Raw genomic sequence first — 22593 nt, 5'->3', positions numbered from 1 at the left:
TGATGCAAATGGTGAAAGTTATAAATGATGAATAATGGGTGGCGCAAAGGAACGTAAATTGTTGTATTCAGCCACAGTCATGAAATAACCGTCGAACCAACTTTAGCTGTTTGAATGTGTCATTCTTACCTCCATTTTTATTTATTTTACATACATACATACATATAGGTCGCTTTACAGCACTCCCTCGCGCTCTACGACCCCTAACCTCCACTGCTCTCTTTCAAACCACAAATCTTGGGGGATTGAGCACCTTAACATTTCCGCTTCAATCCCTTCCCTCCAACCTTTCATTGGGCGCCCTCTGCGTCTTCTCCCAGGAGGAACCCAGTCAAGGACCTTCTTCGGCAACCTGTCTCCTGCCATTCTCTGGACATTTATTATTTATATTATTCTCTTTTCTCTTTTTTCTTTTTTATTATTTTCTTTTATTTATTTTAACCTAACGTAAAACCTTAACTGATCCAATCAAGACTACCAGTTGAATAACTTTCTTGAAGCACATATTATACTGAGGAGGAGAAAGTTGGTTATATTTCAAAAGTATGTGAGTCACTGATATTTAGATAACTTATACCTACTTTAGGAAGGAGGGCTGGGTGAGAGTTGTGAATGATTGCTTAATCTCTGTTTTCCCATTTAAGTACTATAGTGTTGGCTGCACACAAAAATTCACAAACACATGTAGATGGGTCGCTAAATTTCTAGTCATTAAATGCGACATTTTTTTCGTCGCATAAAAGAATGGTTGCAATTAGCCACACATGAGTTATCACCAGTGCCGTGATGATATTGTCAGCAAATTAAAAGTGCCTTCAATTCAAGTTGATGCAATTTGTACGACTCGAGCGCCAAGTTCACTTCATATACACAGTTACATGTTTATTACTTAGGTATGAGGTTTTGACAGGGAATTAGAGAGTGTAAACTGTCAATAAACGGTGTCAACTGTGCCTAACTCCATGTGTCAATCGATCGGAAAAAATTACTGAATGGAGAAACTCTTGCAGAAGGAATACAGGAATGGCGACTCGGCTTTCAGGACGTTTGCGGGAATTCATAGGTCTTGAGCTTTAACCTTTCTAAATTGATTCATTCCTTATCGAAGTAAATATGACAACGTCTAAATGCTCAACCAGTGTTCATCCTTAGCACGGTCGTAAAAAACTACACAGTTTGTAATACAAAATCTTAAGATTTGCGCTGTGTAAGGCGTGATAGCCGTGATACCACTATTCGAACTCTTGGGAGCTCGGTGTGCCTATTCAATTGATTGAAGGCGTTTATATTTTCCGTCACCCTACTCTGAAATGAACTGCCGAGGTAACAAGCAGATTCTCAATTTAAACTTGTCTTTATCAATAACATTTTTCGCATAAGATGCTTAATACGATGCCTTTCTGTGTGCGTGTCGACCTACATCTAAACCTTGCCTAATTATTAACTCGGAGAATTCATGTATTTCTTTGAAAAATAATGTAAACTTAACGGATTTTCCTCTTAATTTGATGAGGATGACTTGAGGAGAAATATTCAAAGCAATTAAATAAAGTTAATTAATTCCTTACCGCCATAAAATCACTCAAACTGCCATGCTAAGGAAAAACGCTGTATGAGCATCCAAGAGTTGCCTCATTTTCTTCGCTAAAATGTCTTTTTTTGAGGAAAGTCATGCCTAAATATCGTTTCACTTTTTCGGAGGTTTAGATTAAATCGTCCAACAAATTTCAATCACCAAAAAAAAAATTGTCATAAAAATTAGAAAAAAAAATATTCAAAATTTTCAAATTAAAAAAAAAAAAATTATAAAAAAATACAAAATTTTCTATCGAAGGAAATATGGCAACTCCGAAAGGCTTCACAGTGTTTTTCCTGAGCATGGCAGAAACAAACTACATGGTTTGTAATGAAAGCATAAGTGCTGTAGACCCTGATCAACTATTCAACCCTATGAGAGCTCAAAATGCCCATTCAATTCATTGCAGGCATTTTTCTTTTCCACCGCCTCACGTTAAATTCCTATGAGCTATCCTGGTTTCTTTAAAATGTTACGGAAAGTTTTACCAGTACTTAAAGAAAAATATTTAAATCGATTAACAAAAATTAAATTATTATTTCACTTCCAAAAAGAATGACCCAAAAGCTTGTATACGGAGTAGGTGTAATGACTCATGACAAAATAAAAGCTGGAACTTTTGTTTTAAAAAATGAGATGATTATTAAGATTCAATCAGTTACCTACTAACTAAAACTTATCACAATGTGGAGTAGGTAAAAAAGTATTAAAATAAACTACAAATGTTTAAACTATCGAATACAGAGTACAACAAGGAACAAGTCTTTATACAATTAAATTAACGAATCATAATTAAATCAACGCCTAAAGCCGGCTCCAGACTACGCGGCATTCGCCGAATATTACTCGCCGAATACCGAATATTTGGCAAGTCCCGCGTAGTCTGGATGGAACATTCGCGTCGACTCGGCTCGTGTTGACACGAGGCGAGTCACTCGGCTCGGTATTCGCCCCAATCCGCTAAAAGTCGGTTTTTGCACGGAGAAAAAAAACTCGTGCGTGGGACCTGAAGTTTAGGTCATATGGATCTCTGAAGTTTTCAGATTGAGCATCTGAACACTTTAGGTCTAGCTGCCGAAATTCGGATCATACATCTGAAACTTCAGTTCTTACATCTGAAGTACTTCGGTTCTCACATCTGAAGTACTTCGGTTCTCACATCCGAAGTACTTCGGTTCTCACATCTGAAGTACTTCAGATGTAAGAACTGAAGTTTCAGATGTATGATCCGAACTTCGGCAGCTAGACCTAAAGTGTTCAGATGCTCAATCTGAAAACTTCAGAGATCCATATGACCTAAACTTCGGGTCCCACGCACGAGTTTTTTTTCTCCGTGTGTGACACGAGTCAAAGGGATCGCGAGCGCGAAGCCGAGCGTCCATCGCGACATCGGGGTGTCATCCAGACTACTCGTCCTCACGCGCCGAATGTTCGCTATAGTTTTGTGGGAAGGGGGCGAAGGGGTGCAGCGTTTTCCAGTATTTTTTCTTCACTTGGCGAACATTCGTTATTTGTCAAATGACGAGCCAAGTACGGCTTTCACGAGTAGTGTGGCGCTGTACACTCGTGGAAACACTCGAATCTGCCCGTCGCTTTCCGAACCCCGAATATTCGTTACTCGGCTCGGCTATGGAACGCCGTTTGTACGAAAACCTATTTTCAGGGGGAGAAGTGATTTTTCTTGGGGGAAGAGCAATTTTCGTCGGGGGAGAAACACTTTTTCAGGGGTGGAGAAACTTTTTTAGGGTGGAGACACTTTTTCTATGGGTGGAGAAGGAATTTCAGGGAGGCGTGAGAATTCTGTGCTCCACTCTCCCGATGAAAATCTTTCCGTCCATGATCGTGAATATATCGAATATCTGGAGGAGAAATGAAAAAAAAATCCTTCCCTCCGCCGTGCGTTCGATATCGCGACTGCTCGGTGCGGAGAAGGATCTTGCTGCGCCGCGACTGCTTTCGATATATCGATTGAGCGCGGTGGAGAAACGTTTCTACGCGTGGATCCACTTTTTTTCGCGGCGATCCACTTTTTCGTGGGGAGGAGCCGATCGCGACTGCTCGGCGCACAATGGTCCACAGACTGGATTTAACGGATCTTTATTCGAAAATGCAATGCACCGTTTTGAAAGTTGAAGGAGCTAATCATTTTAGGGTCGCGGATTTTATTGTACATCTTGGTGAGTGAAACAATAAATATTAACATCCTGACCGAGAAACTTGACTTTAATTGTGATTTCTGACGCTTTTAAGACTCAAGATTTTTTCTCCTATTACGACAATAAAGAACATGTATAAACAATTGTTTTTTAAAAAAAAAAGTCTCCCGGTCGTGATCAGGTGATTTGAATGTATTTTTAGGCGCTGAATTCGAATATGACCTCCGTTTTTGTGCATCGCCCTTCAATCTTGGGCAGAAAATGGGAATTTTTGGTGTTTTTGCGACTGTTGACCCCCGCATCATGTAGGTAAAATTTTTCTCATGTACGAAATTATACTACTCTCATATATTTTGAGCCGCTGAGTCCAAAAATGACCTTCGTTTTTTCCTTTCATCTTTCACTTTGAAATGAGGAAATTTGGAAATTTGACGAATGGGAAAATGAGGAAATTTGACGTCTTTTTGTGATGCCTGCAATTCATTTTGGTACATTTTCCTGGACCCACGGTAGAGTTGTTCTTATGTATTTTAAGCTGCTGCTAAATCCGAATATGACCTCGGTTTTGTTTATCACTCTCCAGCACTGCGATAACGCTAATTCTTCCGAGCCTTTCTTGTAAAACCTTTTGCGACCCCAAAGTCTATTAAAAATATATTGTAAAAATGTTTTCGATGTGCGATACATCGATTCTTATGTATTTTGACTTGATGACCTTTGATTTTCACTATCACACCTGTTTTTCCCGGCAAAGTCGATTTTCCTCGGAGAACCAGCTTTTTTAGTACTGTTGCGACGATTTTCCTGTTCTGAGGAGTTTTAGATATTTTCCGAGATCCTCTTTAGGTCTGCTCTGATGTCTTTAGAGCCATCGAACCCGAGTTTGACCTCTACTTGCCTAGTCCTAAAAGGGTCAGAAATCACAATTAAAGTCAAATTTCTCGGTCAGGATGTTAATATTTTGTTTCACTCACTAAGATGTACAATAAAATCCGCGACCCTAAAATGATTAGCTCCTTCAACTTTCAAAACGGTGCATTGCATTTTCGAATAAAGATCCGTTAAATCCAGTCTGTGGACCATTGTGCGCCGAGCAGTCGCGATCGGCTCCTCCCCACGAAAAAGTGGATCGCCGCGAAAAAAAGTGGATCCACGCGTAGAAACGTTTCTCCACCGCGCTCAATCGATATATCGAAAGCAGTCGCGGCGCAGCAAGATCCTTCTCCGCACCGAGCAGTCGCGATATCGAACGCACGGCGGAGGGAAGGATTTTTTTTTCATTTCTCCTCCAGATATTCGATATATTCACGATCATGGACGGAAAGATTTTCATCGGGAGAGTGGAGCACAGAATTCTCACGCCTCCCTGAAATTCCTTCTCCACCCATAGAAAAAGTGTCTCCACCCCTAAAAAAGTTTCTCCACCCCTGAAAAAGTGTTTCTCCCCCGACGAAAATTGCTCTTCCCCCAAGAAAAATCACTTCTCCCCCTGAAAATAGGTTTTCGTACAAACGGCGTTCCATACTCGGCACTCGGCGAATGCCGCGTAGTCTGGAGCCGGCTTAAACCGCAGCATTGCGGAACGGAGCGCGACGCGCTTAGCGAGGAGCTAATCACAGCGCCTTGATGCAACTATTCGTACTCCATAGATGTACATGATGCATACTCAACAATTGAAGGCGCTTTGAGATTCTTTTCTAACTCTTGCGCAGCAGGCCCCCCACGAAGCCATGGAAACCGATTATCCTCGTCCCTCAGTTACATCATAGATTATAGTTTTTTTCATCACATGAGAATCATTCGCTCGAGCGTTTTATAAAACTATGACTTTAAAAAGGGGAATAGAGGGGGAAAAACACTTATATGCTAAATTAGAATTTAAAAGGTACTCTAAAAAAGTTTTGAGCAGCAATAATGGAAAAATTAAAATAAACGAGTAACGTTTCAGGTGATTAGAAATCAGCATTGCGTGATGCACTCAGCCACAGTTCTGAGTTTCCGTTTACATGTTTATTATCTGTACCAATATCCAAAAGTTTGTTTCAAATTTCACATAATTTGAACTCAAGAACGAACACCTGAGTGAGAGTGAGATCAAGTTACAGTATACATATGACAAAAAGTTGGCGCGGAAACCTAACATGTAGATTTTTTATTCATTTCTCTTTGTGCAATTTGAATGGAAATATTATGCAAAAGAAGCCGTATTTAAAAGTTTACCTGTGGAATCCTTTATCCCTGTTGTGAACGTTTTTTTAAAAAAATGAATCACAAATGAGGGTATAATTTGATGATCAATCTATTACACTTATACCGTAGTTGAAAAACAGTTAAATTATGGACATTGATTTGTGAAAATGCATATTCTGGTAAATGTTTAGAGAAAGAAAAGTCTGAAACCACCTCCGATGGGTCTGTTGCCCGCAAGAGATACAGCCAACTGAATGTACCGTCTACGGGGATATTCGTTTGAGAATCACGTTGGGCACAGCAACTGTCTAGAATCCACTCCTTAGCACGCAATCTACGTTGTTTTTGACACGATCTTTCAAATTTACCGCGTATACAGGCAGTTTTTCTTGGTGGCCGGTAGTTAGGTTTGCCCGAAGAGAGATCAACCTTCATAAACTAACGATTTCTCAAACTTTTAAAAACTCATCACCTTGCGTAAAGATTCAATCGATTCAAAGCTTTTGTTTTTGTAGAGTAAAGAAAGAAAAAGGAAACAAACGCTTGAAAACAATTAAAATTACACAATAGAAAAGCTAGTGAAATTGTTTGTTTGCTTAAGTTAGTTTTTTTTAACTCCTTTTCCTGTACAAACGTGGTCGGCTGTGACTGAGAAAAACTGCGCGCAGACGCGGGAAACCTGGAAAAGCACGTTACAAACTATGGAGATGCGCACTATGGAATGGATTTCAGACTGTTTTGACGTGCTCAACGTGATAATTTGGGATTTTACTTGTTAAGAGCATATTTTTTTAATGTATCTCCTGCGCGCAACAGACCAATTGACTTTATGCCATATATACTTTTCTTACTCCTACCACCTGATTTTTTCCTTTATTCTATATATATCATCAATTTTTTGGCACCAACATCCAAAATGCCATATATAAATGGATCCTGCAGGAAGTGAGTTTTGGGGAAAACACGAATTAGTGAAATTCATCAATGAAACTGAAAACTTCTAACTTACGAGGTACTCACTTAATATACAATCCGTGAGAACTTCGTTTAAATTTTACGTCTTCTTTTAATCCGCATGAAAATTCCATTTTCCGGGTGGAGCAAAACCCCTCTCGCCAGGAACCGAAGTTCCTTAGGTAGTGGTGTTGTTTCGCAAGGAACAATATCGTAATTTTTGATGAGGAATGTCATAATCATTTGCAGCTCTAAGAAGGCATATTTGTACCCTGAAATTAAAACGGGGAAAAATCGTGAGGAAATTGCGCGTGGTACAAAAATTATTTATACTACTAGCAAAGCAATCAACGGGAGTAAAAGAGGAGAATATTCCTATTCATCACTTGAGATGAAACAGGCCTGGAATTCAATTACCCCTGTTATTAGGTATATAACAAATAATTTCCTGTACTATTCTCAATTACTTCCATCCCTGACTTGCCCTCCATTAATATCTCCATGCATGCCATTTTTAGGTTCATGTATACAAGTTGGAAAGTATATATATATAATTTAGATGAGAGATCGGTTAAAATAGGTTCGAAATTGTCTTCAAAATAGTTAGTATGCAATCTCACGAAATTTGTGTTTCAATAGTTGTTGCTGCCCTCGTGACTTATTTCAAAGGAATGTACGTAATTGACAGTATCTGGGGACACACAAATGTTCAGAAAGAAAGACAACACTACACAAAGAGAAACAGAAAAATTGATTCTAAATCAAAATGAGGAATCAAACTTGAAGTATTTCTGAGAGAAAAAAAAATAAATGTTTTTTTTAAAGTAAATGAATGGGCAAATTAAAAAAAACTACTTTTTTGGATTTCAGATTTTTGATGAATATATCACGGGTAAGTGGACGTGCCCTCAAAATTTCGCGCCCGAATCCCCCCCCCCCAAAGTTACTCCTTGAGGGGGTGAAAAACCACCATAAATCCGTGTGCACATAATCAATTCGAATTTGAAAACTTTTAAACTATGTTTGGCTTATTCTAATTTTGGTATCAATAGTAAATTTGTTCGATGTGGAATATACTCCAAACAAAACAATATGTTTAAGATGCGATGCTTCAGTTCGCTTATATCTTGACATACTTTGAGCCATTATTTACCAGGGCACATTCTCGATCCATCTCCAAAGGGTAGATATGTTCCAGACTTGGGCTGTCTCTCCAAAAACCGTTCTGGCCTGAAAAGATCGGGATCTGGCCAGTGCATTCGGTCACGATGGATTGCGTATATGGGAATTATCACATCTACTCCCTTCTTGATCACTACAGACGTTCCAGGGATTTCAAAGTCCTGTGAACATTGTCTTTGCAAGGAGGGAAAAACGCTGTACTTCCGCAACGTCTCTGAAACATCACGAAAACTTCACATTTTACAAAGATTTAATAAGGAGTGAAATGCTAATATAAGTATCAAGCTGGGTAAATTTAATCAAAATTAACTGGACCATTTTTCATTACATATTCTAGTAACATTAACCGGGCGGTAGTATCTATCACGTTCGGCTGAACCGACCAAATCGAGTCATGTGAATCACTCAGCTGAAATTCAAAATGGACCACTAGACAAGGCACGAATTCAAGCATTCTGATACATGTTTCTTAACCAGAATTTCACGTAGAGCACGATTCGCTCAAATTACTGAAACCAACTCCTAACGACTTATTGATGTTTTTATTTCACATTGGTTACGCGGATTTTCAACTGCCCGCTCACAAGAAACCCAAAGCTCTCTACGTGAGTCAAATTGTGCACTACAACGGTTTCAGCAAGCCTCTCAATCGAGCAATGTTCATTTCCCTCCATGTGTTGTTCAAACTTTAAGTAATTTGCTATAGCTGAGCTAAAGCGTCAAGATTGAGGTTGCCAGATTTTTATATCGCAAGAGACTGTCATGATAACGTTTAGCGCGCGATGTGAATCACGCAGAGCATTGAGTTTTCATGAGCGGGTGGTTTGAATTCACACATCAAGAATCATTGAAAATCTTCGTAAGGAGTTGATTTCGGTAATTGTCGTTGTGCGTATCGTGTTCTACATGAAATTTTGGTTCGGAAACATGTATCAGAATGCTGAAATTCGTACCTTGTCTAGTGGTCCATTCTCTATTCCTATCAACACGACTTCCATGATATCAAAAACATTTCTTTACTTTTAAGCCGGCTCCAGACTACGCGGCATTCGCCGAGTACCGAGCCGAGTCACGAATATTCGGGGTTCGAGAAGCGACGGGCAGATTCGAGCGTTTCCACGAGTGTACAGCGCCACACTACTCGTAAAAGTCGTACTTGGCTCGTCATTTGGCAAATAACGAATTTCTGATCGGATAGGACGAATGTTCGCCAAGTGAAAAAAAAAACACTGGAAAGCGCTGCACCTCTTCGCCCCCTTCCTACAAAACTATAGCGAACATTCGGCGAGTGAGGACGAGTAGTCTGGATGACACCCCGATGTTGCCCTGATGTCGCGATGGACGCTCGGCTTCGTGCTCGCGATCCCTTTGACTCGTGTCACAAAAACCGACTTTTAGTGGGTTGGGGCGAATGCCGAGCCGAGTGACTCGCCTCGCGTCAACACGAGCCAAGTCGACGCGAATGTTCCATCCAGACTACGCGGGACTTGCCGACTATTCGGTATTCGGCGAGTAATATTCGGCGAATGCCGCGTAGTCTGGAGCCGGCTTTTAGCCTGGGCATCGATGCAAGAATCGTTATTCTACGTGAAATTCTAATTAGGAATCATATACCAGAATGCTTAAATTCGTACTTGTTTAATGGTCCATTTCAATATAAAAAAGGGAAAATAGAGAACTCTCTTAACTTTACTCGGAAAAAATATTTTATCGGGAGAAACGAGGCAACGTTGGAGTGTTCATACGGCGTCGAGACACAATATGGGCTCTTCAAGCCCCACTATTCGATGGCGCGATTATTCAACGCGAGTTCGAATGATCGAGCCAAACAGAGTACGACCGACACTTGACGTATATTAGCGCCTGCAAGACTGGATGAATACTTCTCGCATTGCGCCAAACAGGCCGGTCGGCGTGACATTTATTAGCGCCTCCAAGACTGCATGAATACTTCTCGCATTGCGCCGAAAGCAGTGCAGTCGGTCAGTTGGCGTGAAACGCATAATAGCGCTTACAAGACTGTGGACGTGAAGTGTTACCTACTTAAGTGAATGCACAAGATTCAGAAAAATGTATCAGAATGATGAAATTCGTACCTTGTCTAGTGGTCCATTCTCTATTCCTATCAACACGACTTCCATGATATCAAAAACATTTCTTTACTTTTAGCCTGGGCATCATTTTTTATGTGTCACGCTAAATTTTATGTGACAATAAACACAGGATGGCTTAAGCCGCAGAATGAGATTTTACGTTTCTTAGCAGAACTAGGAATTTTGTGTCAGGGGCCAGAGGAGTACCTCATTGGAGAGGGTCTTTACATTAAAGGAGTCACGAACAAATGTTTAGTTTTAAGCCATAGATTTTGACATAAAAAAGAAGAAAAAATATTTGGAGAAAGTACCTTGTATTACAGCGGTGGTGTAAGTCAATTTTTCATAATCAATTTTCTCGTCTTGTTGCATTGAATCCACCTCTCTCCTCAGTTTTATCCATATTTCGATATTGTTCACAGCCTCATAAAATGCATAAGTAAGGGTAATTGCGATTGTAGAAAATCCTGCCGTAAATAAGAAGAAAAAGTTTGCGACTACGATTGTCTCAGAAACAGAAGGATCTGCTCAAAAGGAAAAAAAAAATATGGACAATATTAATGACATAGAAAAGAAATCCCCTGAATCCCCTTTCAGTGTATACGCTTGCAGCAAAAAAAAAAAAAAAAAAAAATATTTAAAAGTTTTTTTAGATCCTCTGTTGGTTAAATATAAGTACCAGTAAAAACTACCAAGATAGCAAGAAATAAACAAAGTTTAAATTTTGGAGGTCCACGGTGATATTTATTCCGCAAAGTTTTAAAAACTTTGAAAAAATGAACTAAAACTAATATGTTTTATACGAATGTTACACTTCACCTATATAGGTATCTCATTAACACAAGTAAATTTCCAAATGTTACACAAAAAAGGGTTATTTTAATAGAAAGAGCTTAAATTATTTTTGAAAATAATGGTGAAAAACAGTGATGAATAAAAAGGCACAAATCGATTTTTCCCTCTGAAAATAAATCAGCGAGGTACATACATTGACATTCCTCGGTCCAAATAAGTCTGTCTCCGGCTATAAAATAACCTTTATCATAGGTACCGAAAACATATATCACACCAAAAAAAGTCATAGTTTCATGCGATTCTCTGAAAGTTGGAAAAAGTGAAATTTGAGGGTTTTAATCCTACATCGACAGTAAAACTCATAGGTATCTTGGTTTGTGACGTTGCGTTACAAACATTCTGTCATTTTTTTTAACAGGAAAACTGGACAGCAATTCTTGAAAAACTGCCGTGATTTTTCTCCTCTGTGTGAAGAAAATTCTGTGAAAAGTCATGTTAATTTTTTCTCCTTTAAGATATTAAATAGGAGCGGAAATTTCTAAACATTGCCGACAAGAAACGTGGTTTAGAAATTTCACCGTCGACATGCCTCTACTGAAGTGTAGAAAGTTAAAAAATGCCAAACGACAACAGGTGTTGCCAGACTTGTCCATGTCCAGGGACTATTACTCTAATATGGCAGGAATCTAGTGGACCATTAATTCTTGTCGTAAATTTAAGAACCAAGTAAGTATATGGAATATATTAAAAAAAAAAAAAAAATCATGAATTGCAAGATTTTAGTTCCTTAAGATGCGCAATCTTAACAATACCCGATTCTTCTTAGCATTCTTTGGATTTCCACTCTTCAACTAATTACAGAGTAGTGAGTAGTAGGCCAACCTGCGTTTTTTAGATCCAACAAATTCTGCAAAAAGTCATCCTTTGCCAATCCTCCTGTTCTTCTCGCCTCCTCTTGCTGCGCAACCAGCTGAATGAAAAACAGATCAATCCTTTTGTCATGTCCTTTTAAATTGAAAACATCGTTTAAAGGCGGGCACACATGGCGGAACAAATCACGCCAGTACATCCGCCAATTTGGTACACACAGGAGTTCTTGAATATTACGAAACGAACTTTCGCCGTCCATTAGGGCGTCCGTCGGAATGCTTGCTGCGGTGAGGCCAATGATATGGGTAGTCAGTCTTGCCATAAGGTCGTGAAAGTCGACCTCCAGAGTACCTTTACCTTCACAGGCACGATTCAAGTAGAGTTCGAAAGCTTCGATGCCTGTCTTGATTTTAACCTTCAGATCTGTCAACTTTGATGGCGTGCGAAAACTGGGCACGATTTTCTTGCGGATTTTCCTCCACCTGCAAAATTATTATAGTCGAGATGAATTAATTGTTGGTGTGTTAAGGACGGTGAATATCAAAAATAAAGTGGTAAAATAAAGAGGCCACAAATCTCGGTATTCTTTATTGAAAACACTTTAACTTAGTTACCTCACTGGAAAAAAAAAAAATTGGATCTAGAGTCCAGACTCTTGAAACCATTGACAAGAAAAAGGACTCTTGATTCAATCAGATTTAAGCTTAAATCAAAGGAAATCAAGAGGCTTAGTTCTTGATTTAAGCTTAAATCTGATTGAATCAAGAGTATTTTTTCTTGTCGATGTTTTAAGAGTCTGGACTCTAGATCCAATGTGTTTTTTTTCCAGTGCTTTTTTTAAGGAATAGAAAAATTGTGTGCGATATTTCTCTCTTTTTGAGAATATATCCTCTAAATGTTTTGTCAAAAGATTGACAGTAATATTATACTTCTATTGATTTTTATGTTAAGAAAAGTTACTGTGATACCACAAAACCATGTGTTAAAAAGTAAATACAAAAATGCACCAGAGCAATTCAGTTAATTTTTCATTTTGTTAATAACGACCTCAATGTATGTACACTTGGTAATTATAATTATTGTACATATGCTTCTACGTATTATACTTTCACTTCATCACTATATTTTGATAGCACTCTGAACCGTTGCAGTTAGATGCCATGGAGCAAAGCAATATACGTCCTATATGGAGACAGCATATAACAACTACGCTTGGAGCCCCTTCAATTCAAGCAGGATGCAACTTTCAGCACACCTTTAAAAATGGACCTGCAGTGTAGCATCTTTACGCATGTCTTTCATCGCAGAAAATAGGGGTGGTGTGATTGAACTCTTGATATCTGCTCTGGAAATTTTGCGTAACTGATGCCTCATTGTCGCAAGTATGTGATTTAACCTTAATTTCTTTTTTCCTCTTTAAACGAGCACAAAATTTATGAACGGATTTCCACGTTCACGTCCTTCTCACTTCAAAAGGGTACCACTCTGTTTTGAGTGAAATTTTCTGGAAGATAAAGAATAAGGCAAGCCCAAGCCGTGCCAATGAAGATGTTGCATGTGTGAGGAATTTGCGATTTGACTACTAATTCTTATGTAAAAGTTCGCGAGAAACACGATGGCGCCATTGGTTTTCTCTGAAATCAACTCCCAAGCTCAAAAAAAGCTCTCAAGTTGAGGCAAAGATGGAGGGGATATCCCACGCTATCCTAAGAGTCCACCTCTACATTAAGACAAACTTTTCATGCAAAGATAGAGGCAAATACATTGACAGGGCTGCCACCTCATTTGGGGACTCCAAAACTGAAAACACGGCAACCCTGCTAATGTATTTGCTCCCTATCTTTGCATGGAGAGTTTGTCTTGATGTAGAGGTGGACTCTCAGGATAGCGTGGGATATCCCCTCCATTTTGGCCTCATCTTGAGAGCTTTTTTGAGCTTGGGAGTTGATTTCAGAGAAAACCAGTGGCACCATCGTGTTTCTCGCGAACTTTTACGTAAGAATCAACAGTCAAATCGCAAATTTCTCACACATACAACATCTCCATTAGGCCTGGCCGTATACTTAAAAATCTGAGCTTGGTAAGAAGTATAAGATACCACGAACCTTTCGCCTGTTAGATTCAATAGATGCGACGAGCAGCTGTCCTTCTCTGTGTTAAGGAAGGCCCTCCGGTCTGGAAAATAGCTGAAATACGTAGTCAGCATTTTTTGAATCAAGGCCGGATCCCGTACCAACAAGACAGGTTTCCCATGTTCATAAAATCCACCAAACGGAACATTCGACAGCGCTTTGTAGTGTGCCTCATATACCAAAGCTATTGGTTTCTCTTTTCGAGAGAAGTTTTGCCAGAATGGAGGGTTGATTTGTGCAACCCCATGTCGTCTCCAATAAGTAAACCTCTTGAGTGTGAATCCAATTATACAGAGACACGCAATAATCATTAAACCTACAGAAGTTTGGGTCGAATAAGTGACATGAATCCAGTCGTGAAAATCGGGCATGTTTTCCTGAAGCAAACGAATGAAAACAGATTTTGAGCTGGTAAGGTTCCTTTTTGGATCCAGTAGTCCAAACCTTATTTGATATCAAAGTAAAAAAAAATTTAACGCCAATGTCTGCGTTGGTAATGATTTATTTCTATCTTTTTTCAAAGCTTTAAAAATGCCAGAAAAGTGATATTTGAAAACTTTTTTTTAAATTTTTAAATTATTTCATTCCTCTCATAACTTTTGACCATACGTCTTTTCAGGATGAGGGAAATATTATAAATTGTTTCACATTGTTTTACACAAATCATTTTACATAAAACAGTTTAGCATCGGCTTTATTTTTATAATTATTTAAGACTGTTGATAGGAATTTTGCACATTAACGATATTAGAAATTACGACCAGGTCAGTAGTAGCAAAACCCTGGACGCATGCTTTGTAGGATTTCTTAAATTGAGTTTGAATGAAACTTCTTGAAATTTTTTAAAGGCGGCGTACTTACAAACAAAATAATGAAAAGCATCATTTAAAAATGTTTATTATCAAATTATAAAATCTTGATGCTCCTAAATCTTTAAAGTACATTTTTCACTTCAAATCCTTCAAAATCCATATCAAATAAAATTTACTTACCACCGCTCTGAGCGTGGATATATTTTCAATTGTTGCATTTGAGAACACAGAAAGGATTAAGGAGGGAATAAACGTTTTCATTACACTCCAATTTTTTTCAAGTTCAAACACCCGAATGAAATAACCCTCAGAGACTCAATGACGAAGACTTCTGGCATCGTCCCGGGACTTAAGAGATCATTGTTTATCAACAAATTCCAGGATCACTCGATTGCCGGATTGAACAATTCTTAGGTGATCTCATTTTGAATCAAAATACAAGTACACTAATTATGGCAACAGTGTTAAGTTTAGCCAGTCCATGGCATGACCCTTCTCTCGCACCGAATATTATCTCTATCTCTTATTACTATGACTGCGTCTGAGACCCCTGTTTGCCACATAAATGTGACTCATACCTTCATCACTGATCAGACGATCTATAGAAGAAAATTACTAAGGACATTGATCATTTGGCACCGTGGTGTAATGGTAATTACATCGCTAAATTCATGACTCGTTGACGGAAATCTACTAATTACAAATTGAAAAAAAGCAATCAAGAGCCTTTCCGGTTCATCAAAATGGACCCCTTTCCTTTTGCCCTATCAACATGATACCCCCCTCCCCCCTTAGGTAATCGACTCTCACAAAACGAAGATTTTCCCAACTTTAAAAAGAAGCCAAGCTGGTTGCATATCTCCAGCGCTATTTTTTTCCGGGTTAAAAATCTCGGAAATGAGTGTGGAAAAGTTGACCTAAAGGAACTCAGCGTGAGTACATGCTGAGTGGCTGGCGACTGCCCCTCTCTACCCCCGCTCCTTATCCTATCCTCTCCCCTCCCCTCTCTCCCCTCTCCCCTCCCTTTTCACCGGCTCCCTCCCTCCCTTTTCCCCGCCTAGCCGTCCACCTGTAACTGCGATAAAGGTATTTTCTTAATTTTTGCTTTTTTTTAAAAGTGACAAATGTGAAATTTTGCACCAAATTAAATCATGTTGGAGGAATTTTCAGGAAAATAACCCACTGATTCTGAGCCAAAGTGCTTTTTGAGTTGCTAACACAACGGAAAATAAAAATTAGTTATAGTTGAACAACCCATCTCCAGGAATTACAAAAACGTTTGCAAATGTTCTAGGCATAAAATAGTTTGTAAATACCCATTCAGCCTATTCTAAATGTTGACCTAAGCTTGCAGCATCAATATGTAAGATAACAGAGTTCTAACTTTACCGAACGCCATGTGCCATACCCAAATGACCAGACTCGGGTGCCTGGAAGTATTCTGAAAACTATAAACTATAAATAGAAATTTCGTACCATTTCACTGCAATATTCTCTTCACAACGCCTGAGACCGATCAGCATACACTGCAATTTTCAGAGTATTACAAACTTTAACAAAGGAAGCTGCAGATACTTGATAAGCACAACTAAAAGCAAATCATATTTTATCAGAAGCAGTATGATGATTGAGGATTTAGAATAAGCTAAACTAACCATCAGTACAGTTTACACATGCGAATCATCAAGCGATAAGGAATAAAGCAAGAAAAGAGGAAGTACCCACGACGGACGCAGGATGGTAAAATTTTGCAGTATAATGATGCGACATTCGTATTTATTCTTTTTAAACCTGTTTCAGATTGATGATGCTCTTACCAACGCTTCCGAAATTCCTGGAAGTAGGCGATTCAACTGTGACAAATTTTGATTTTCCGTCGTGTTCGCACCTCAATAAACACTACGGCACGGAATTCGTGGAGTGCTGCTCTGTAAAGCCAACAAACATGATTTGATTTAGTGCACAATTTCACAAGTCACGACCGATCACAAATCACGCAAAAGCTACTTGTTGGAGACTGACGCATGGATCCGCGATCGCAGGTGCAGTGAAACATCACTGCTATTCCCAAATCGCAAAAAGCGGTTACAGTGATTTTCAAATAGCACCTGCTGTTGACTGCACGATTTTTCAATTAAAAATACCATTTTTTAAATTTGAAACACCACAATTAGATCATTTTTAGCATTATTTGAGACCTACTCTTTTTTGGATGTGACAATTTTTTTTTATTTGTTGCTGTGAATCCCTTTCTATGAAAATGTAAATCAATTCTTTGGATTTTTAGATTATACTTATTGCACTTTTGATCCCTCCCCCTCGGTTATCTGCTATTTTTTGCAGTGATTTTTCACTGTTATTTTGGAAAACAGTGATTGCCGTCACTGCTATTGTAAAATAGCAATTCTGCACATATCTACAAAATCCTTAATAAAATTGTAACGATTGACACGCGTCATTGATGCGCAGATAATATAGCTCTATTTCTCCATGAGTCGCTCAAACTTTGAGCTGAAAGTTTTTCTCCGGAGCGATATCCGTGTTTCTCGAGTGATACATTTCGCAGGGAGCTTTCTATGTCGGAGTGAGTTATCTCACTCGCCGCACAATGGATCGAGTCAATTAGAGAGGTCGGACATGAAATTTTTGACTAAAATTGCAAATTTTAATGTTTATTTTGTTACATTTTGAACTTTGACGGGTGCGTTTTGAAGAAAATTTAACGAAGAAACCAATGGAACCACTTTTAGAATCTTAAAGTTTTGTATGAACGGAGTTATAAGCATTTAAAGTTGCCAAATTGTGTCCTACTTCTCCTATTGACTCTTCCCACCGTGCGCCGTAAGAAGTGGTCACTTGATGCTCTGAGCAGGGTATCTCCAAAATATTTCACTCCGGCCACTGAGGCCAGAATCTTTTTTAACATGACGTAGATTTTGTAATTCTCAACTAACATATCGTAGGTTTTTAAGATTTTTAATGTCCGTCCAATCATGAAAATGCAAGTGCTGTAGAGAAAAGAGCCTTATTCACTTCTCAGGCGGGCAAATTTTAGTCAAGCTGGGTCAAAATATTGCCGTGCTACGGAAAAACGCCGTATGATCATTATTCGAGAGTTGCCATATTTTCTCTCGGAAAATAGTTATTGTTGAAGAAAGATATGAATATTATTCCATGAAATTTTCTAGGACCTCAGGTGAAATTGCAAACGAAATTATCTGAAAAATTGGAGGAAAAGCATTTTCAGATTTTCCCGCAAACTTGTGATTTACCCGAGGAAATATGGCAACGCCTAAAGGTTCATACAGCGTTTTTACTTAGCACGGCAGAAGACTAGACCCCAGATTTTCGATAGAAATTACTCTCTCGATGAAGTAAAAGAAAATATCATACTAACATAATACCTGCAGCACAAAGGTTTGAAAGACAAATAAGAGCGGTTGATCAATCCGTTAACTGCTGTCGGCTCCATTTCACTTTTTGTAGTTGACGAGTGAGTATCATCTGATTTTATGACTGGAAATGAGTGCTTAAAGCACCTAATCATGCTGATAAACTATCAAAAATACTTTGAAGAGATGAAACGCACACCAGTGGCGTGTCGTGCTTTGCGATATATCGATTGATCTGCCATTTAAACCTATGGAAAAGGATCGATAAACAGGGTGTTTGCAGCAAACACCTTGATAATAGATTCTTTACCATAGGATTAAATGGCAGAACAATCGATACATCGCAACTTACACCACGCCACTGACGAACACTTAATAATTGATACAACGGTTATCAATCGATTACTAACGTTGAGGAGCTCCTACCTCCGGTTGCAACGTTAAGTTGCAGATCTCTGTTTAAGTTTCATTTTTTTAAAAGGAAACTAATCTGCAGTTATCTTGACATTTCCTATAAGATAAGTGTTCGAAAACTTTAAGTGTGTTTGACTGTCATTCACCTATCTTTAGGAGGATGGCGCAGGAGAGAACCGAGTTTAACACAAACGCACCCGGGTGGTTTCACGATAACTGGAATAGTTTTGTCGCCGTAACAGACAACACATTTTTCGGTCATACTTTTAGTAACAATGATAATCACTCGAATTTTTTTCGCATTATTCAAAGGGTTACGTATTATATCGCTTTTTAATAATTTATCGCTCTACTTCTCAATTAATATTATGTACATTGCTGTCTGTTACGCTGACTTTTTACCGCGTAACAGACAGCACATTTTCGGCCATTTATAAATTAAAATTGAGAAGCAGAGCGTTATTATAACGCATAGTTAGACTTTTACGTAGTCACCTCATATTGAATAGCAAAAAATAATGCTAAGCTGGCAATAGGGTACGAAGACAAGGTTTACTTATTTGCGAGAGAAAGCCCTGGAGCCCAGCGAGAACCCAAAGAGCCAAAGAGAACGCTAGTGTTTGTCACGCGCAATATACACTGGTCAGAACTGCCGTGCTAAGGAAAAACGCCGTATGAAAATTCGAGAGCTGCCAAATTTCCTTTGATAAAATGTATATTTTGGAGGAAAGTTGTGAATATTTTTCCTTGAAATTTTCAGTAACTTTAGAACAAAATACGAAAAATTCTCTGAAAATTTGAAAGGAAAATATTCATAAGTTTACCAAGAAATTCGTGTTTTACCAAAGGAAATTTGGCAACGCCTGAAGGTTCATACGGTGCTCTTCCTTTGCACGGCAGAGAAATTGTGCACACCAATTACGAATATTTAAGGATAAAGCGCGCACCTTTGTGGCAAAGTACACATACAGTGTTCTAGTTGTAGGTACTAATATTGATGGATAACAAACAATTCCCCCAACCTTACCAAAAAAATTTGGTAAAAATGAGTTAGTGACTTTGCCGCATTCTTCAGTGTAAATACGCAAGCTGATGACTTTAGTTTTTTTTCAAATTCTGTAAGAGAGCGCTTCAATGACGCTATAATGTATTAAAAAATTGCAAATCTAACCTTAAAATTATAAAAATGGCGAAGTTTTCTCTTCGTTCTGCAAGATCGTCCGTTTGCAGATAAGCGTTATTGTTTGTTAGTCATCGATATGCGTTTCACGCCGATTGCACTGTGATTGGCGCACTGCGTGAAGTATTCCTACAGCCTTGTAGGCGCTGGTATGCGGTTCAAGCCGATTCAGCGGACCATACTGTGTTTGGCACCATGCGTGAAGTATTCACACGGTCCTGTAGGCGCTAATATGCATTCCTAGCCGACCGAGCCGACAGTTCTGTATATGTAGCTGTATGGTGGTAAAACGCGTTCAAGTGTTACTTACGTTCGAAAGTTCTCGTGTTTGATAAGTTATTAATTGCTTTATGACCAGTCAATAACTAAATTGTAATGTATGTCGCACAGATTTTCAACATTGCGAATGATAATATACCAATTGAGGGGCTTGGAGGCCAATGCGCATAAGTGCAGTTTTTTCTATTTCGAGAAGTACGTGTTTGAAGTTTTGAAATTACATGAATCCTTATGGCGGGAGGAAAGTTCAAACTGACTTTTTGATGCCTAAAAATTGGAATTTGGGAGCGAATCATTCATAGAATACCTTAAGACAACTTTTACTAGAAATCATTGATATCTCAATTTTTTGAAGAACTGCACTTATGTCCTGAAGGCCCCTCAATTTTTCTTTTTCCATAAAGAAAAAAAAAAAAAAAAAAAAAACTGATTATTATTATTTCACAAGACTCAATCGATCTTCGTCGCTATCTTTACAAATATTTATTTAAAATTTTATACAAGATCATCAGGTAACATAGTTCCAAAAACATGAAATATGAGTAAGAAATTTAAAACACAGGAATCAAAATAGTGTTTTTCTACAGTCTCACCTGTGTGAAATATGCCTAAGTACAACTTAATATCAAATACATGTATATTTAGGATAAAAAAAGAATGATGACAAAATATTCAGAACGCATAGACTTAATTTTCGATCTTATTCGTGAGATTATTCTTGATTTTTATTGTGGATTTTATTCTTTGAGAATTTTCATTAAGGTCAACATTTATACCGTTCATTCAGAATTCAAACCTCTATTCTTTCATTTTCTTATCGAATTCAAAGTAAAAGAGGAAATAGTACCACTATAATATTGCACAATTCATCGGTGGTTTACATTATATACCATTGTCTCCCGTAATAGCGGTGTTTCAAAAGTATGATAAAAAAAACTTATGCTGGTGTTAGTAATGTACAAGTTTCAAAACACAGTTGAGATAATGAATAACATAACAGACCAAAAATCAACGGAGATGTTATGTACTCCTTTTAAACTTTCGAGGAATTTTTAAAGTTTCGTTTTCTAACCGCACTGGTTTCAAGGAAAATATAATATGCAGTAAAAATAATAAATTTTCATGAATCTTGAACTACGATTATTAGAATTAAAATGGAATGAGCTCGTAGGAAAAGCGTCAACCCTCATTCTAATCGGTCATTCTTAAAAAATCTCAATCGCTGCGAATGAAAATACGAGAACGGGTACCGTAAAAACTGTTTTAATTTATATTCTCTAAATCTTTGAACTTAAAAATTATCGAATAAAATGCTACCAAATTAAAATCGGATTGTATAAAATTTAAGAGAAGTCCTACTATCCAAGGCGGAAAAGCAAACTGAGCATTTTTGAGATGGGTCGATTCATTTACAAACAGCTCCAGTTTAGTTCTTTTAAACGTAGAAGTGGTGTTATTAGTATCGATTCTTCGAAGTTGGCAGCGTTGTTTTTCCTTAATATAAATCCTTTGAAAATATCGAATTCAGGTGAGGCAAGCTGCCCCATCAACCTACCAGTGATGCCAACTTTCAAAATAGCCACTGGGTGTCATCAGCGTAGTGGAAACTGAGATCCAGGCTTATTTGACGTCATTCGTCCTTCGTGGAATGTTATCAGCGCACAAATTTGAGCCTTCTTTTACGTCACTTGCAAAGTTGGGAGTGTATTACATACTTTTCTGATACGCTCGTCGTGACTTTTGAACCGTTTCCAAAGGAAATAACTCTTCTCTTTGGTCCAGCTAATATTTGCAATAGGTTCACTGCCACTGCTTCAGCAAAAGAAAATTGTGACATATACCGCCATATAAAAAAAAAAAAAAAAAAAAAAAAAATCCGTAAAATATGTAAGTTTTCAGATATCTGAAATGAGGGGCTTGAAGGCATAGGCGCATAAGTGCAGTTTTTGTTATTTCGAGAAACACGTGTTTAAGGTTTCGTAATTACATGGGGCCTTATAGCGGAAAGAAAGTTCAAACTGGTACTATTCGATGCTTGAAAAGAGGGTTATGCAAAACGGCCAAAAAGTGACCCCGCGGGGATTGTACGAAACTTTGTGGGATGATTGTATAGGTCATTTTGGGCCTGCATCTGGCTGATTTTAGGCGAAAACCGCAGGGAAACAGCGTTGCCATTTTTTAAAGTCGTAACCTTCAAACACCCATAACTTTCGCAAAAATGCAGTTACAGAGCTCGTATTTATACCAAAAAATGTGGAAAATTTTGCTCTATCGACCTACGCAAAGGAAATTTTTATTTGAGTCCACTGTTGCCACGTTTTGGCCATTTTTTTAATTTTCATAATGATTAAAAATCACGTTATCGCCTAAAAATGTGTTTGCAGTTGGTGGGGATTGAATAAAAACCTGTCGGAATTATTGTTCGTTCGATTCCGCATCCATTGATATGTTATACTTTTCTGAGAGGCTTAGGAATCCAAGTTACAGCGATTTAAAAATTCGGCAACACGCCCGACGCCCGATTTTGACGCTCGTTAAGGTACGTTTCGCGACTCCGTGTTGAAGGAG

At 38.3% G+C, this 22593-nt stretch overlaps 1 protein-coding gene across 6 annotated transcripts; it reads right to left on the bottom strand.

The window, feature by feature from the left end:
* Positions 1-5724: 5724 nt before the first annotated feature.
* Positions 5725-18337, bottom strand: LOC109042758 (cytochrome P450 6a2). Of its 6 annotated transcripts, none has more exons than XM_072303864.1 (7): positions 18158-18324; positions 16578-16688; positions 13922-14325; positions 11829-12298; positions 10463-10675; positions 8030-8272; positions 5725-7148 (listed from the first exon to the last, which is right to left on the bottom strand). In XM_072303864.1, the coding sequence occupies exons 3-7, from the start codon at positions 14317-14319 to the stop codon at positions 6970-6972; spliced, it is 1503 nt and encodes a 500-aa protein (XP_072159965.1). In that variant the 5' UTR covers positions 14320-14325; positions 16578-16688; positions 18158-18324; the 3' UTR covers positions 5725-6969. The 6 variants fall into 6 exon arrangements, with proteins under 6 accessions (XP_072159965.1, XP_072159964.1, XP_072159961.1 ...); XM_072303863.1 differs by having other exon boundaries at positions 18165-18324; XM_072303860.1 differs by lacking the exon at positions 16578-16688 and having other exon boundaries at positions 10463-10618; positions 18158-18337.
* Between the last annotated feature and the right edge of the window lie 4256 nt (positions 18338-22593).

Source organism: Bemisia tabaci, chromosome 8 (assembly GCF_918797505.1).
Source record: "Bemisia tabaci chromosome 8, PGI_BMITA_v3".
Lineage (NCBI taxonomy): Eukaryota > Metazoa > Arthropoda > Insecta > Hemiptera > Aleyrodidae > Bemisia > Bemisia tabaci.
Note: the sequence above shows the minus strand (reverse complement) of the source record. Positions and strands in the feature narration are given on the sequence as shown.